Raw genomic sequence first — 18,317 nt, 5'->3', positions numbered from 1 at the left:
GCCAACAACCATCTATTGAAACTGGGGACCAAAGAATGTGAGACTTGGCACTAACGGAAAACATCGCACATAAGAAACATGAAAGGAAGTTAGTTAAATTGGACCCTTTTTTATTAACAGTCTCTCCCTCGGGAGGTTGTGGACTCTCCTTTGGAAGATTTAAAGCAGAGGTTAGATGGCCATCTGCTATGGATGCTTTAGCTGAGATCCCCACATTGCAGGGGTTGGACTTGATATAGAAAAAATAAGGATGGTTGGCTTTTGCTGCCCAACTCCCCAAGGGACTGAGTCCCCTAAGTCCATGATTGGTCAGAGATGAATGGATGGAGGCAGGATGCAGGGAAAGCAAGGCAGATCTTTATTTTTCTGTTGCGACAGAGTTTCCTCCCCTCCTAGGAAGGAGGCATGAGAGACCCAGAACCAAGAAGAAACATCTTTTTTAAGGGTTTGCGTTTTGGCATGGAGAAGAAGGACACCCCCTGTACTGTACAGTCAGAAATTGTATCACACGTAAGGTGGGGTTACTGTGGCTCAGGCAGGCCAAGATGTGATATTCCTGAGGATTTAACAAGCTTTACATAGTTCCAGACACAGTTTAAACAAAACATTAGCATTTGATAAGATAATCAGGAGGCCTGTCAGACATCCCTCAGTGCAGAGCATCTGGGCAAACAATGACAATTCATACAAAGGAGCTTCATAGATATAAGAGAGGAATAACCTTCAGGAACTTCCCTGATTGCCAGCTGCCTACCTGTTCTCTGGCAAGGGGGATTAAGAAGGCAGAGGAAATATTGAGAGTGTGGTTTCCAACATGGGGCACACACCCCACAGAGGAGCAATTCGATTTTTAAGGGGGACAATTCAAGAATGAATTATTAACAGTTAATGGCCTTTTAGGCTTCCTCCACGTGAACAGGAGTTCACTTTTTGAATAATAAGAATTATATGCCACAGATGGGGACATCAGGATCTTAGAAATGCTTAGGTGGGGCATAGCCAAAGAAAGGTTGGGAACCACTGATTTAGAGTCTTTAGGGAGAGCCAAGATGGCTTTTGAATTGCTCTCCTGTACTGTTTTAATGTGGTTTATATACCTATGTGTGTGTTCACATTGTGCAATTATCAAAACTTAATTCTGTATCTGAGAATTCTATAACAGACTAGAGCAGGGATGTCCAGCAGGTCTATTGCGATCTACCGGTTGATTGCGGGGCGTCCCTGGTCGACCGTGTGATCCTGATCGGTCACCCCAAAAAACAAAGCAAAAACTCAACAACTTTGGGTCTTCCTCTCCCCAAAAAATCTCAACAACTTTGGTCAATACAATGGGTAGATCACTGCCAGTTGCTGTTTTTTTAGTAGGAGTAGATCGCAGTCTCTTGGAAATTGAAAAATCCCTGGACTAGAGGAACCTTGGAAAGGGATCCCCCGGGGTAATCCTAATCGGAGGCGAGGACGGGGCTGTGTCAGCAGCTCAAATTGCAGAGAAAGAGAGACAAAAACAAAACAAAACTCCTATTAGATTCGGAAGGAGCCGCAGGAACTCCGGGCTGTCTGGGGAGCGCAGCTCTTCCCCTGCCCGCAGCTTCCCGGCCCAGAGACACACGCAGCGCGGCCTGCCCGCTTCCCCCTGCGAGGCGGCGCGCTGTGGGCGGGGATGCGGGGCTGGAAGGCGGGCGGCGGAGAAGGCGAAGGCGCTCCCTTCCCGCGCCGTTACTCGGTTGGCCTCAGAGAAAATTTCTGAGGCGGCGGCGGCGGCGGCGGCCTTCGTCCAGGGTCGGGGGGCCATGGCGGGACTTTGCCCTCCCGGCGGCCTGGAGCACCTGGAGCTGGGGCGGCTGCGGGACCCGCCGGGCAGCGGCGGCGGCGGCGGCGGCGGCGCTGCTTCTCCTTCGCCGCCTCCTCCTTCTTCTTGCTCGCCGTCGCCGCCGCTCTCGTCTTGCTCGAGGCAGGCCTGGAGCCGGGACAACCCGGGCTTCGAGGCCGAGGAGGAGGCGGGCGAAGCGGCCAGGGCGGCTGGCGGGAGCGCGGCGGTGGCGGCGGGGCCCGTGCTGCAGATGGGCGTGGTGGAGTGGGGCCGAGGAGGGGCGCCTTCGCCCTCGGAGCCCGACGCCCGACGCCCGGGAGGCCCCGCCGAGAGCGGGAGGCAGCGGAGGCGCAGGCGGCGCGGGGAAGAGGAGGAGGAGGAGGAGGAGGGCGGGGGGGAAGGCCAAGGCCAGCGGCCTTGCTCCGCCGGAGCCGCCCCGACGCCGACGCCGCGTTTCCCTCACGAGGAGGCGGGCGAGGAGGGCGCCGAGCAGCAGCCGCCGCCGCCGCCTCGCCGGCTCGCCTGGGCCAAAGGGATGGCGCACCGCCTGCGAGGTGAGTGACCGCCCGGCCGCCGGGCCCTTCGGTCGCCCTTCCCGGCTCGCCTCTCTCCTGCCTCGCCTTCTTACTTGGATGTTTCTCGCGAGTCAAATAATCCATTCAGCTCCTCTGCAGTCTCCTTGCACGCCTTTAGCACACCTTGGATTCCCTTGTTGGCCAAAGGCTCTACCACAGGCATGCAGGCATATCAAAGTCCGTTTTCGGGGCCCCTTCGGAGTAAAATCCTAAAAAAAAACCCCAACAACTTCAATCCTAAATAAAGCGCAACAACTTCAACCCTTTAAAAAAAAAGCTCAATAATTTCAAGCCTAAAAACAGCGCAACAACTTTGGTTGGCCCTCATGGCCCTTCCCTTCATCAAATCTGGCCCTCCTTGAAAAAAGTTTGGGCACCACTGCCCTACCACCTCATTGTCTCCTCTCCTGCTACTAATGCTTTTTTATTAAGAGCCCAGGAAGCTACTTTCTATCCAGTCAGACCTTTCCTTCATCCATCTAGCTAATCTATCTCAAAAAGTTGTAACGCTTTGGGCCAAACTAGTTATAATGGGGGAAACCAATCAAAGCAGTTCACTTTTGTCTGCTTCTGTTTGCATCTGATGTGGGAATACACTGTGTGTATTGTTTTCCAACAAAGTTTTTCACCATTTCATGCAAACCAGTAGGTAATACGTATTTGACTAGAAAAGCACATGGGTTTGGGATGAAAAAGATTTCTCGCCCTGTGCTGAAGACTAGACCAGGCTACTTTAAAAGAAAATATTGAAGTTGTTCAAGTTCCTAAGAGAAAATCCAAAGCTAACAGTAAAGATGTTATATGGGAGCCTCCTCAAAAAATGTAGACACTTTACTTTAGACTCCAAGCTGGCAAACGTACATGCAGAATTGCAGTGGCATAGACTGCATGATTTCCAAATCCTCAGGAATCAGTATCCCTTTAAAAACCACATGCAATATGGTTTATAGAATATTGTTAAGTTGTTGTATACAGTATTGTTAAGTTGTTGCTTTTTTGACCAGGAGACTTTTTGGAGGGGGGAAACAGCAGAAAAGCAATGTGTTTGATTATATATATAAAAAAACCTGCACCATGCCAAGTTTTGCGAATTGCAGCTCCGTCAGAGTACATTTCAAGCTTTCTGTTGCCTAGTCAACCAGTATTTGCTCATTTGTTCCAGTTCAGGATAACCATCTAGCTACAAATTCCAGAAGGAGAGCCATCTTAGCCCATAGCAGCAAAAAAGCAAACAGTGCTGTGACAGATATTTGCTGGTTTGTTGTGACATGAGCTTTGCATAAGCAATTTTTTCCATGTTTCACTCGCTCCCATTTTTGTTTGGATTAATGTATTCTTTACATTGTCCTCTGTGGACTGGGCACTTTACAGAGTATGAAAGGGGAAAGGGCCTTGTTCAGAGGAACTTACAAACTAAAATTTGACATTGAGCCACTGGAAGGTAGAATCAGGGGTAGACAGGTAAACAAGACTTGGTTACAAGCTTAATTATAGCAAGTTGTGGGACATTCAGGTTAAGCTTTTTGTGTGTGAGTGTTTTCCTACAAAATATTCCCAACCACTTTGTATAAGTTCAACTCCTCCCAAAAAAAGCCCCGGCACTGAGTAGTTTTCTATTACCTTCTTATAAAAGGATGTCACATAGAGGAGGGAGAAAGGTTGTTTTCTGCTGCTCCAGAGAAGCGGACACGGAGCAATGGATCCAAACTACAAGAAAGAAGATTCCACCTAAACATTAGGAAGAACTTCCTGACAGTAAGAGCTGTTCGACAGTGGAATTTGCTGCCAAGGAGTGTGGTGGAATCTCCTTCTTTGGAGGTCTTTAAGCAGAGGCTTGACAACCATATGTCAGGAGTGCTCTGATGGTGTTTCCTGCTTGGCAGGGGGTTGGACTCGATGGCCCTTGTGGTCTCTTCCAACTCTATGATTCTATGATTCTTGTAACTAGGTAATATGCCAGCTAATCTTTTTTACAGTCACATACTGAAACACTTCTTCTTGGTGAAGAGAATGTATAGTATTTACTGACGCTTTGATTTTAGGTCATGTTTTGGCATATGTACTAAATCTGAGAGATATTTCTGGCAGCACATGGTGCTAAATTCTTACTTCATTGTTCTCTTTTTTTAACCTTCCATTGTTGCTGATGTAGTAATCTCAAAATCTGTACCGTTCAAAACGTCCCAATATTTTAAATGAATGGAAAATATTTACAGGAGATCCAACAGCAGTTGCTTAAAAGGATAACGTCACCTAAAACACACAGCAATCAATTGTGTGTAATGTGTAATGTTTAAGTCTCAACAGATCCACCAATTCAGATGTTTTGGAGAAACAGAGTAGAGCGTCCTCAGCATACTCATAGCTCCTTGCCCCAGAACGTTAAGCCCAAAATGTTAAAGCAATATATGGTAGATCTGGTAGTTTGTGTAGGAGGGAAATGGTTGCCAGAGCTTATATATCAAATTAAAATCAAATGCACACTTTGACCTGATTGTATAGGCACAGTTAAACATGTAAGTATGTTACATTTCTTACGGTTTTCTGTTAATGCTTCTTTTTCAAGGTCTGTGGGGTACTAGCCTAATGGAAGAAACCACAACCAGAGAGAGATACCTGAAAAGTGTTTTACGAGAACTGATCACGTACTTGATTTTTCTCCTGGTCTTGTCTTTCTGTAAGTAGACTCTTGCTAACACTTTAACATGATAACTAGTAATGACCACTAGTTAAGCTTAACAGGTAATTCAATATAGTTCTACTGAGTTGTTGTTTTAAAAGTATTCCTCTTTCAAGACCATAGACTGGCATTGCTCCTAAAATTAGTTAATCAGCTTTAATGGTTATACATTTTCTCTGATTCACTGTGGCTCTACATGGTTAATAGTCCTAGAAAAGAAATAGCATATGTACTAACCCGTCTTGACAATTCATGAATGTCCATCTTTTGTGGAAAAAGAGAGCCTTACATTATGCTATCAAAATTCAATTGCAGATGATATTATGATTTTGCAAAAGCAACACTGCCACTCACAAAATTGAAGTTCTGTATTGGGTTCAGTTCCTTATCTGTGATAAGGTTTTTTTTTTGGGGGGGGGGGTAAGGAATAATTTTGAGTGTCAAGAACAATATTTCATAAGCCATATTTTCATTAATACAACTTTAGAGTTGTTTTCCTCTCTTCACTAGTGGAAATCAACAAAACAGAGCATATGTGTAAAGTGAGATGTTACTGACAAGTTATTAGTCTCTTCCCTTTTGGAGCACGTCTGGTGCAAGTTCATTTGTGCTTATGCCAATAGCGTTGCTTCCTAAAGAAACATAAAATATTCTGAGAGCACTCTGTTGTTCTGCAGGGCAGGCCTTCTGTGAAGTTTATTGCTGTTAGAGGCTATCCATATCAGCAGCTTAGGCAGCTGATTAACCAGATGTAAATTTGTATGAAATGCATTGCTGTCCAAAGCGGTTTCATGGAAATTGCGAAGTTGCCATCCTTTTCCCTTTTTAAAAAGATATATATGCAAGAAACATTTTTTGATAGTATGGACCATTTTGTTTGAATTATTAGAGCAATTTTTAGATTTGCTTGTGGTTTAGATATTTGGAGAAAAATCAAAGTAGGTTACATAAGCAGCAGCGCCACCATGTTCTTTCTTTTGTTTAAATGTTTTAAAGGACAGGAGAAAGAGGAGAGTACTAGAAAGAGAAGGACAAAGATGGACTTGCGCAGAAAAATAGTCAAAGGTAGATTACATGATGAGGGTTGAGTTCAAAGGTGGGTCAAAAAGGGTGAACGCTACTGTTAAGATATACAATATCTTAGGTCTTTCTGTAATGGGGCCGCTGATGCTACAGCACATATATTTGGTTCCAACAAGATTGTGGGCATTCCCTCCCCCCTATTCGTGAATCAGTATAGGATCAGACCCAGACCCCCATTGGAGTCTGCTAGGTAAATCATAGACTGTTTGAATTAAAAGTTTATTTACTACTGTGTTCATAACACAGCCTAAAAAAATATTGTTTGATGCTTGTATGGGTTGTATGTTGTTGTTTTTTTAAAAAAAAATACATTTTGACTCTCCCCCCCCTTCCAACTTGCATTTACAGTGTCATATGGGATGATGAGTTCGAATATGTACTACTACACAAGGGTGATGTCACAGCTCTTTCTAGACACACCAGTGTCAAAAATGGAGAAGACCAATTTTAAAACTTTATCTACAATGGAAGACTTCTGGAAGGTACTGTGGAATTTGGTTTTTGAGCAGGAATATGTTCAAATAATATGTACATGGTGTGTTATCAGAAAAATATTAAGGCAATTTTAGTCTATTGCAGTGTTGAAAAATATGTATGATTTGGCAGGAGTTAACGGTACGATTTAATCCAGTCTTTCAAAGAAGCCAGTTAATGAAACTACTACTACTTCACCTTCTTATTTCTTGTGGTACAATGATGACTTAATTGGGATAAGATTTAGGTAGGTAGCCATGTTGGTCTGATGCAGTAAAAAAAATAAAAATTGTCCAGTAGTACCTTAGAGACCAACTAAGTTTGTTCCGGGTATAAGCTTTCATGTGCATGCACACTTCTTCAGATACACTGAAACAGAAGTCACGAGACCCTTATATATAGTGGGAGGGTGGGGTGGGGTTAGTTAGGATAAAACCAACTTCTCTCCAATATACAAAAGTTTCTCTTTGGATTGCCTGGAAACAGTTCTTGCCATCAACAGGACTAGTTTTCTATAGTATGAACAGATATACACAGAGGATTATGCTGTAATAGTAGAAATTGTTACACCATGCCTATTCTAAAACATTATTCAGTGATAAAATTGTATCTTTTTAAAAAAAACAACCTGCAGAATCTTAGCAAGAGTTAATTTCCCTGAAACTGCATTCTGTTTCAGTTCACTGAGGGTCCTTTGCTAGATGGCCTGTACTGGGAGATGTGGTACAACAACAGAACCGTGGCCGAGAACAGGAGTTTTATCTACCATGAGAACCTGCTTTTGGGAGTGCCTCGCATTCGACAGCTGAAAGTGAGGAATGGCACGTGTTCAATACCTGAAGATTTAAAAGATGAAATTAAAGACTGTTATGATGTTTACTCTGTGAGTAATGAGGACACTGCACCGTTCGGGCCTCGCAATGGAACTGCGTATGTATTTTTCTCACATAAATATAGCCAACTCTAGCAATCTGGAGCAGATTTGGGGGGAATGCAGGAGGCTGTAGGGTGAAGGAGGAATCCATCTCACAAATGGGGGCAGTTCTTCTGGTGGGGGGGACTTTGTTAGATTTCATTCAATCTGTGCTGTAGTCCCTATAAAAGCACTACAATCATACCTCGGGTTACAGCCGCTTCAGGTTGCGTTTTTTCGGGTTACGGACTTCTGAAACCCAGAAGTACCAGAATGGGTACCAGAATTGCAACCCACACGTGCACAGATGCGCAGACACGGGTTGCAAATGCTGCGGGTTGCAAACGTGCATCCCTCACAGATCATGTTCGCAAACCGAGCGTCCACTGTATTTTACCTGAGATCCCATAACCACTAATTTGTTTCTGCAAACATATGAACAGCCTGTGTAAATTTGGAAAAAAAACCAGCCTGTTTTCTTGAATAGTTCAGGTGCATCCATGTCTGCCACAACAGTTTAATTTTGATGGAGAGAGAAAAGGCTGAGAGGGAATTTCCTCCATCTGTGTCAGAATTGTTAACCCTAAGAGTTTACAGTTAGGTTTTCCTGCAAAGTAGTAGACATGCATGAAAAGAAATTCTTCAGTGTGTCTTTTCTGGTTGCATTTCAGTTGGATTTATACCAATGAAAAAGATCTGAATGGAAGCAGCCATTGGGGGTTGCTTGCAACTTACAGTGGAGCTGGCTATTACCAGGATCTGTCCAGAAGCAGAGAGGAGACATCTGCGTTAATTCTTGGCCTTAAGAACAGCTTGTGGCTTGATAGAGGCACACGGGCAACATTTATAGATTTTTCAGTGTACAATGCAAACATCAATCTCTTCTGCATTATCAGGTAAGTCTGGAATTGTTGAATGATGGAACACAGCCTTTATGAAGCAGATGGTAGTGTCTGCTTTCACTGTGTAGATTTAGAGCAGGCTTCCTCAACCTCTGCCCTCCAGATGTTTTGAGACTACAATTCCATCATTCCTGACTGCTGGTCCTGCTAGCCAGGGATCATGGGAGTTATAGGCCAAAAGCATCTGGAGGGCCGAGGCTGAGGAAGCTTGATTTAGAGCATCTGTGCATATTTATTCAGAAGTAATTACCATTGAAATCAATGAAAACTAGACCCAAACTATATATGCAGTAGTGAATGGCACTTCTGACCTCCCAATAGGTAAATTAGCCACTGCTCATTGGGACGGGGAGAGGCCGAAAAGTGGCATAGTGCAAACACACTGGCAGGAACACTGAAAAGTTAATTGTGCCTTGAATTTTATTAAGGGGACATAAAATGAAATGTTATCAGTCCTTTTTAAAAAGAAGTTACTTTGACATTTGAAGAACAGTTAAGTCCCGTGAATTCAAATGCTTCCAGCTTTTTTCACAGGCAAATTGAAGAGGTGCATTTGAGCAACCCTCCCTTATTAAAGTGAGATCTGAGTTCACATCTTTCACCTCCCACACAGCTGTGTGTATATGTTGTAATTTTATATACAGTAGATATACAGAACCATATACACATGCATAAAGAGAATTCATGTAAAATGAGAGCAATTTAAAATGAATTGCATTAAAAAGTCATTTACAGGGAGTTTTTTTCAATAATTAAAACTCATGAAAACATTAGGACATCTGTACGATTTCTTATTGGTAACATCCTTGTTAACTTATAAATGGTGCTAACACTTTTAGTTTGTTTGTAAATAATTTCCTGTACAGCATTCTTGTGGGCGGTAAAGAAAAATTCTTTTTAAAAAATATTAAAACAGTAGAATGAATGATGTTACTCTGCTTTTGCATTAAGTTGTATTTAAAAGGGTATTTTACTGCAGTGTTTTAATGTTTCTTGCTCTGGGATGGGTGAACAGTGAAGAGTGGGTTGTAAATGTTAATAAATAAAAGCACAATGCAGGTGGCGCAGTGGTCTAAACCACTGAGCCTCTTGGGCTTGCCAATTAGAAAGTTGGTGGTTTGAATTCCTGTGACGGAGTGAGCGTCCGTTGGTCTGTCCCAGCTCCTGCTGTCCTAACAGTTCGAAAGCATGCCAGTGCAAGTAGATAAATAGGAACCGCTGTGGTGGGAAGGTAAACGGCGTTTCTGTGCACTCTGGTTTCTGTCACGATGTTTCGTTGCGACAGAAGTGATTTAGTCATGCTGGCCCCATGACCCGGAAAGTTGTCTGTGGACAAGTGCCGGCTCCTTCAGCCTGAAAGCGAGGTGAACGCCACAACCCCACAGTCGCCTTTGACTTGACTCAACCGTCCAGGGGTCCTTTACCTGTATATATTTTACTTGCTTGCATTTTAGTTTGTTTCCAAGCCTTGCCTTTCAAACATTTATTTATTATAAAATTAATTTCCTTTCAGTATAAAAATACTTTCAGGTGGATTCCTGAGCAATAAAACAACAAATTTCTATTAATAACAAGGTGAATTAATTATACATGTATTTATTTTTGAAATTCAGGTTATTGGTGGAGTTCCCACCAACAGGAGGCCTCCTTACATCTTGGCAATTCCAGCCTGTAAAGTTGATCCATTACATTTCCACTTTTGACTTTTTCCTGGCTGCCTGCGAAATTGTCTTTTGTCTTTTTGTTCTTTATTACGTGGTGGAAGAAATCCTGGAAATTCACATACACAGACTCTTTTATTTCAGGAGTCTTTGGAATTGTCTTGATGTTCTCATTATCGTGGTAAGTGAGATCTAAGGACTACAGATCTTTCAATAGTGGAACCTTCTGTCTTTTGAGAGAAGTGCTTGTGGATTGATGTGCAGAGTGAGCTGACTCATTAGTTCTAATGGACACAGACCTTGGGTAATTTGTCTTGTGAGTTCCCTGTGTATGAGGAGGCAATATGCCTATCTGCTCTTCCAGTGCACTACTTCTATAGCTCAGCTGCCTCCTGCTGGGAAAGAAAACCTCTAGGTGAGCTGTCATGATGGTTGAGTTCTCAGTTATCCCATAGAAATGGGAGAGGGAGAGATATTGCAAGACTTGGCAGTTCTATGTCTCACAAGATTTCTGGACAAGAGTTACAGGCTCTTCTTATGCTTTTTTAAGATGCATGTTCCATATTATTTATGTACTCTTTTTTCTGCACTCAGCTATCGGTGGCAGCTATAGGAATTAATATATATCGAACATCTGCTGTGGATAGGTTACTGAAGGAGCTGCTGGAAAATCAAAATAACTTCCCAAATTTTGAACCTTTAGCATACTGGCAAACACAGTTCAACAATATCGCAGCTGTCACCATGTTTTTTGTCTGGATTAAGGTAATTCATGCTTAAGTGATATTTCAAGGCACTTCATCCTATATATTAATATCTTTTTAAGGGAATTTGTATTTGTTATTTTGATAAATCAATTTACATCCAAATCTGTCCATGGTTTTATTCCTTTAAATATGTGTTGTGCCCTACCCTGCCATAAGACTCACAGCAGGAAAGAGAACATTCCAAACCAAGGGCAAAATCCAGCAAATCCAAAGTTGCTTTTGAAACTTCATATTTTAAGAGCTAAAGTTGATCCAAGAAAGCTGTTGCTAGAAAGGAAGAGAAAACTCAGTTTGCTAGACCACCTGTTTTTTGCCTTGAAAGAATGATTAAACTATTTGAAAATTAGATTTAAATGTAAATTTCCTTTCTAAGTGACTTATTACAACACTGTTTTCTGCTACTTGTGTCATCCTTGGTGTCTAGTGCTACCTAGCAGAGAGTTCCTTTGAACTTTGTTCTACAGTACTAGCATACCACACTCTGAAATAGTTCAGCTGTAAGGGCCAGATATCATTTTTCATAATTTTGGAACCAATACACTCTAATCCGCTGTGGTTTGTGAGTGTCTGCCAAACCAGGACCTGAATCCACGATTTAAAGGTTCAGCAAACAAGGCTTTGGTATAGCCTCTGCACCACTCCAGTTTGCAAAGTTTGACTTGCTTCTATTGTTTAGAATAGAATCCAGGGAATCACAGAGAAGGCAGGAGAAGAAGAAAACCACAAAAACCATGGCTTCCATGTGTTTGCCTGGAGCACACATTGTGAATTGGAGTCCGTCTGTGATTAGTACAAACCGTGGCTTGGCAGTATGTCTGAACAAGCCTACAGAATTGTTTAATGTTCCTCCTTTTGTGGTTTACAGTATTTAGCAGCCTAATTCTTCTCCCTGTTTCCTACTCTCACTCAATTACCCAGCTCATGAAATATTTTTCTGTTCTTTGACAGCTCTTTAAATTTATCAGCTTCAACCGTACAATGAGCCAGTTATCTACCACGATGTCACGATGTGCCAAAGATGTTCTTGGGTTTGCCATTATGTTTTTCATCATTTTCATAGCCTATGCTCAGCTAGCTTACCTTGTGTTTGGTGCACAAGTCGACGATTTCAGTACCTTCCAGGACAGTGTGTAAGTACAACAATAAAATCTTTAAAAGGCTGCCAGTGGCTTAGCAAATGTCCTCATTGGACGCAGAAGATCACATCAAATTCATTGTTCAAATTCTGTCCATTTTAGTGAAGTTCTTGTGGATTTTCAAAATTCTAGCATCAAATAAATTTCTCTGACCTTATGCAAAAGTTAGAACCATAGAATTGTAGAGTTGGAAGGGACCTGGGGGTCACATAGTCCAACCCTCTGCAATGCAGGCATATGCAGCTGCTCCATATGGGGATCAGACCTGCAATCTTGGCATTATCAGCACCATGCTGTAACCAACTGAACTTTTAGAATCCATAAAATACTTTAATATTTGCAGATATATTTGCATTGCGGCTGGACTTGTTTAGGCAGTTGCTACCAGCCACCTGTCTTCGTGCTGAAAAGAATGTTGTAGACCACTGCCAGAATACAAAGGGGGTGGGATCAGTTTTGTGAGACTTACTCAACTATTGGCTAAAACTGCGTTGTTCTCTTTAAAGTTTTACTCAGTTCCGCATCCTGTTGGGAGATTTTGACTTTACAGAGATTGAAGAAGCTAACAGAGTTTTGGGACCAGTTTATTTCACTACATTTGTGTTCTTTATGTTCTTCATTCTTTTGGTATGTAACCATTTTATTCATAGCCATTTTTGTATTATTGTTGTCATCCTCTCAAGTTGAATTTTATTTGTTTTGTTTTATTATCTTTCCTGGGCTTCAATACAACTAATACTCAAAAGGGCTTTAACAGTGTGCAGTTTCTGAGGTGTATGTCCACTTGATAATAATAATATTAATATTAATAATAATAATAATAATAATAATAATAATAATACTTTATTATTTATACCCCGCACATCTGGCTGGGTTTCCCCAGCCACTCTGGGCGGCTTCCAACAGAATACTAAAATACAAAAACCTATTAAACATTAAAAGCTTTCCTGAACAGGGCTGCTTTCAGATGTCTTCTAAAAGACTGTTAGTTGTTTTTCTCTTCGACATCTGGTGGGAGGGCATTCCACAGGGCGGGTGCCATTACTGAGAAGGCCCTCTACCTGGTTCCCTGTAACTTGGCTTCTCGCAGTGAGGGAACCACCAGAAGGCCCTCGGTACTGGACCTCAGTGTCTGGGCAGAATGATGGGGGTAGGGAAAAGTAACAGTTGTACAGTTTGACAGTACGTGCATGGGTGCAGTGCAGCCACAAGTATCCAGCCCCAGTCTGTTATGAGCTTATTCAGTTTCTGGAATTTGAGACTGAGACTGCTTTGTGTTCCATTCTTACATTGTGAAATACACTTCGTAGAGATGGCAGCCTCTCTCTATTGTCCATGCCCTTCTTGCATTTTTCAGCTGAGGTGGGTCAAGAGGCATTCATTCTTCCCAAGCTCAGTTTGAACTCTAAATAAACCTAAAACTAAAATCAGTTCATATCCTTATGGAAATGAGTTATGGCTATGAATGCAACTGCCTGTTGTTGTTGTTGTTGTTGCCCCTTATTGTTGTTGTTGTTTTATCCTCTATATTTATACACCATGCTTCATCCAAGGATCAAGGGGCCATTTACATTTATCTAGTGCTCTTGTCAGAGGGGTGATGCTGAAAGGGGGAGGGAGAGCACCAAACCTGGCCTAATTTTATTTTTCTTTTGCATTTGGGTTATATATTATATCCTAATAAGGCATGTTCACTCTTTTTGAGAGGACAAGATAATGAGCAACTAGTTCTGGTGGAGCTGTTGCAAATTACCCTCATTGTTCCAGGTCCCCCTGCCTCTCACTTGGACAGAGCTTGTCTTTTTCCTTGGAAGTTACAAAACTTAACCTTAGCATATGCTCAGTAACTATATTTTAATGAAGTCAAAGGCTTTGGGTTTGTTTGTTTTTCAAGCTCCATTTTAAAATGCTTTGTCTTAAACAGAACATGTTTTTGGCCATCATCAATGATACATACTCTGAAGTCAAATCGGATATGGCGCAGCAGAAATCTGAAATGGAACTGTCGGATCTTATAAGAAAGGTAAAAGCCTTTTACAGATATTTGTGCTGCCTTGACCTTACGGCACAAGCAAGGGGCTCAGAGCCCCTTCAGAATGGTTAGCATATGAATTCACAAATCCTGATTGGCAAATTAATTTACCAATTCCTTTTATTTTTATTATTCCTTTTATTAATCATATTTAAACATGGAGCTTCAGCTGGTATTTTAAGAAGGTACCTGAATGCAGCTCCCAGGACATGTCAGGGATAAGGAACTTGTAGGCATTCAGCAGTTGGAACTTGCAACTCCCATCAGCTTCAACCTGTATAGCCATCAAGGATGATGGAAGCTGTCCATCATCTGGAGGGTCCAAGGTTTCCATCCCTGGCAAGGAGAGCTGACAGTCTCTTCCCCATCCAGTGTATCACTCTCTCCTTTACAGTCCTCCACAGGTGGGAGGGCAAGTTTCTGAAGTGGGGAGGCCCTCCCTGCGTGTTAGAACCCCGGAAAGTCATTATCTTCATGTGAGTAAACAGAACGGCTGAAGAAGATTGTCATTGATCTCTTTAGCAGTATACTAGAAAGCAGCAATGTACAGGTCGCAGGTCAGTTAGAAAGCGTTTTGTCACACAAAACGTTCCCAAGTTAATCCCCTGATGTGGAGAAGCTCAGTGCATTCATACCAAAGGTAATGTGAGAGGAAAGCATCCATAAAAATACACAGTTCCAGCATATGCTGCTAAGTTTTATAGCTTTGACTATATACAGACTGTATTTCCTATTTCAGGGTTACACTAAAGCCATGGTGAAATTAAAACTTAAAAAAACACCAGTTGATGACATTTCAGAGAGTCTGCGACAAAGCGGAGGCAAATTGAACTTTGATGAACTGCGGCAAGACCTGAAGGGGTAAGTTTGACTGTCCTCCTCTGTAATACAGTCGTACCTCTACTTACATACCCCTCTGGATACGTAAACTTCGGCTTCCGAACACGGCAAACCCGGAAGTGTATACTTCTGGGTTTCGCCTCATGCGCAGAAGCGCTCTATCACACTGCACATGCGCAGAAGCAGCGCCTCCAGATATGGACTTTTGAGGTTGCGGACAGACCCCCGGAACAAATTAAGTTCATATCCGGAGGGCCCACTGTACTTTCCCAGCAAAAGGCTCTTGGTGACCATAGTTCAAGAACAATGGTGATGAGTAGCCTTTTCAATTAATTTCACCAACCTTTTGTTGTGAGATGGGTGGATTTTGATCTTTTTCTAATGGATAGTTTTGTATGGAATGCCAATTTTAGACATACTAGCGATAGCAAATGACATCATGGATCCAAGGAGCAGTTATATAACTGTATTTGCTGATTTGTGCCTGTTCATGCATAATGTTTAACTTCTCCTACCCTTTGGCAACCTTTTGTTGAAGTTTGTGCGTGTGTGTGTGTTTTATTTTCAGAAGGGGACACACTGATGCCGAGATTGAAGCCATCTTTACAAAGTATGACCAAGATGGAGATCAGGAATTGACTGAGCTGGAGCATCAGCAAATGAGAGATGATTTGGAAAAAGAGAGGGTGAGTTATGGTTTAAATACCACGGGACGACTTCTTGAAATGAACAAATACTGTTTTTATCTGTATTCGCTATTAGAAGTCTGGATTATATAATCCAAGTTACTGCTTTTGCTTTCAGCGAAGCAGTTTTATCTTATTTTTGCTTGCTCCATTTCTACTGCATTCTGCTTGTGCAGGTCTTGGACCAGTGCAAGGCAGAGCAGAACGATGCCTTATGTTTGGCCTTGCCGAGCCACAAATGCCATCGTTAGTTTCAGAATAAAGAAAGTAAAAATGGCAAGGCACAAAGTACACGTGGAGTAATGCTGCAGGAAGCTGTCTCAAATAATCACTTAGGCAGAATTTTGGATTTCAGTTTGTGGCAAGCATGGGTCCCTGGTTGTAACAACCTCGGGAGGAAAGAGAGCTTTGTGTATTTCTGATACTGTGCCTGCCCTACGAACCTTATAGCCTTTGTTATTTTCACCAAGGAGGACTTAGAGTTAGACAGAAGCTCTCTGAATCGTCCGCTGAGCGGCCGTAGCTTCCCACGAAGCCTGGATGACTCTGAAGAGGACGATGACGACGACAGCGGACACAGTTCCCGGAGGAGAGGCAGCAGCTCGAGCGGGGTTTCGTATGAAGAATTTCAAGTGTTAGTATTAGGAATTTGGGGTTTTTTAAAACAATGTCATTGTTCAACACAGTTCTGGATATTCCTTTTGAAATGCATCCTAGGAAACGACCTCAACCTGAGCCAGGCCACTGGTCACCCATCGGGTTCAGTCTTGTCTACACTGACTGGCAGCAGCCTCCAGGATTTCAGGCAGGGGATATTCCCAGCCCTACACGGAGATGCTGGGAACTGAATCCTGGGACCTTTGAATGCAAAACAGATGCTTTAAGATTGAACCATGGTCCTTCTCCATCACTTACAAGCAAAGCCCCGCAACAAAACGTTGCTTGTATCCCTTGTGGGTGTGTAAGAGAGACTTGAATCTGTTACTTGGGGGGTGGGCATTAGCATCAAAGGCAAGAGCTCCTGCTGTAAGCAGGATCTTCATGGGTTTTGCTTTTGTTTGTTTGTTTTCAGCATTTATATATGTAAAAAACAGCCTGCATTCAAACCAGTGGGGCATGAGGCTTCTTCTTGCAGTGGAGTGCTGGATTTGTCTTGGGAGAAGGTGCGGGGAGAAGGCAGTTGCCAGAAATTGCTCAGAGTTCCATTCGTGGATCACTGTCTACCTTCTTCCCAAGTCTGATTTATGAATGTTCTGTATTGCCTCTGGAAACTTCCGTCTCGGAACATAATGTGAAGGAATCCAGCTGAAAAATATCTGAGGGAAAATCCTTCTGTTCCAGTGGAAAACAGAAGGGGAAATAACACTAAATACAGATGGGTAGTAACAACGAGCCATCCTGTGACTAAGCCAGCAAAGGAATGTGGGAGTATTGTTTTTGGATAATTGTTTCTGGACAGCTGTGCATTTATGCTGTCATCCTGCTAGAATAAGCTGAAACACTTGAGTATCCTGACCACTCTCTAATCTTGATGTCTTTCTGTTGTGCGTTGCAAAGCCTTGCATAGGGTTGTAGCTATATGAGCAGCCAGCAAGCATAGGAGATGATTGTTGCTGATTCTGTTGCCTAGGCATTCTGAGCACGGTGCTGAAAGGTTCTTGGGTTGCTCCTGTTAGTGTCCTTCCACAGTAGTACGTGTAGACTGATCGATTGTCTTCTGAGATGTCCAGATATAGGGGAATTCTACTTGATTATGAATGTTCAAAGAACATTGCATGGTGCCTTTCCTCCCTTTTAATCAAGGCTATTGTATATTCAGCGGTAGAACTATAGGATTTCCAGTGAGCATGAGCTCTCGGCTGTTTTTCTCAATTTAAAGTGGCACCTCTTGTGTGCTCCAGAAGACAGTTGCCATGCAAAGAAGCTGTGGCTCCCATTGCCATGCTCTGTGGAGTGTTGTGTGCAGTATTTCACAGACCCTGTAATCAAATAACCATGTATTTATGCTTCGTTGCGGATTTATTTATCAAGGTACTTCAAATGTGTTAAACTGCTGAAATCCATATAACAGCCCTGCAAGGTTGGCTACTATTATTATTATCATTACTAAAAATGGGAGGTTGAATGGGAGTGGCATTCCCAAGGCCACTTCATAGGTCCATGTCAGAGGCAAAATTCAAAGTGAGGCTTCCCTGATTCAGATGCTGCTTCAGTACTGACCACTTCGCTTGGCCGCAGCTCCTCGGGGTTTCTGCCTGTTCTTATACTACTTTTTCATTGGAGATGCAAGAGACCGATCTATGCAAAAGTACATGATAATAGACCACTAGGGCAGAGGGGTTTTTTCCTAACAAGTGTTACATGAATTGCTTGATCATTAAATCTCTAGTCAAAATAAAATACGCATTGTTTAAGTAAAAACCATATTTTATAAAAAAAAATGTTTGGCTCTAGGTTGGTGCGGCGAGTGGATCGCATGGAGCATTCCATAGGCAGCATTGTTTCTAAGATTGACGCTGTCATCGTGAAGCTGGAAGCCATGGAGAGAGCAAAACTGAAAAGGAAAGAGGTGCTGGGGAGGCTGCTTGATGGGGTCACAGAGGTAACTCACATGTGCTGGAAAAATGCAAACAGTTATTGCAAATTTGCTGTTTCATTCTATTCCTATTTTCTTAAGACAAAGTATTGTTTCTGTTAGCTGTGTTAGTAATTTTTAACCATTTAAACCACATAAGTGTTTCTTCCTAATTTAAGAATT

The 18,317-nt window shown here is 42.5% G+C and overlaps 1 protein-coding gene across 2 annotated transcripts in view; it reads left to right on the top strand.

The window, feature by feature from the left end:
* The first annotated feature begins 1,775 nt into the window (after nucleotides 1-1,775).
* Nucleotides 1,776-18,317, top strand: part of PKD2 (polycystin 2, transient receptor potential cation channel) — a 19,650-nt gene continuing 3,108 nt past the window's right edge. The window contains exons 1-14 of one of the 2 annotated variants that reach the window (XM_081876726.1): nucleotides 1,776-2,364; nucleotides 4,952-5,062; nucleotides 6,497-6,630; nucleotides 7,302-7,552; nucleotides 8,207-8,431; nucleotides 10,051-10,279; nucleotides 10,693-10,863; nucleotides 11,814-11,995; nucleotides 12,508-12,628; nucleotides 13,926-14,024; nucleotides 14,773-14,894; nucleotides 15,442-15,559; nucleotides 16,033-16,193; nucleotides 18,014-18,161. In XM_081876726.1, coding sequence (XP_081732852.1) covers nucleotides 1,791-2,364; nucleotides 4,952-5,062; nucleotides 6,497-6,630; nucleotides 7,302-7,552; nucleotides 8,207-8,431; nucleotides 10,051-10,279; nucleotides 10,693-10,863; nucleotides 11,814-11,995; nucleotides 12,508-12,628; nucleotides 13,926-14,024; nucleotides 14,773-14,894; nucleotides 15,442-15,559; nucleotides 16,033-16,193; nucleotides 18,014-18,161 — 2,646 coding nt within the window. In that variant the 5' untranslated portion in view covers nucleotides 1,776-1,790. Of the gene's footprint in view, nucleotides 2,365-4,951; nucleotides 5,063-6,496; nucleotides 6,631-7,301; nucleotides 7,553-8,206; nucleotides 8,432-10,050; nucleotides 10,280-10,692; nucleotides 10,864-11,813; nucleotides 11,996-12,507; nucleotides 12,629-13,925; nucleotides 14,025-14,772; nucleotides 14,895-15,441; nucleotides 15,560-16,029; nucleotides 16,194-18,013; nucleotides 18,162-18,317 lie in introns of both variants that reach the window. The other variant, XM_081876725.1, reaches the window with a different exon arrangement.

Source organism: Podarcis erhardii, assembly GCF_964252035.2.
Source record: "Podarcis erhardii genome assembly, chromosome: 9".
NCBI classification, from domain to species: domain Eukaryota; kingdom Metazoa; phylum Chordata; class Lepidosauria; order Squamata; family Lacertidae; genus Podarcis; species Podarcis erhardii.
Note: the sequence above shows the minus strand (reverse complement) of the source record. Positions and strands in the feature narration are given on the sequence as shown.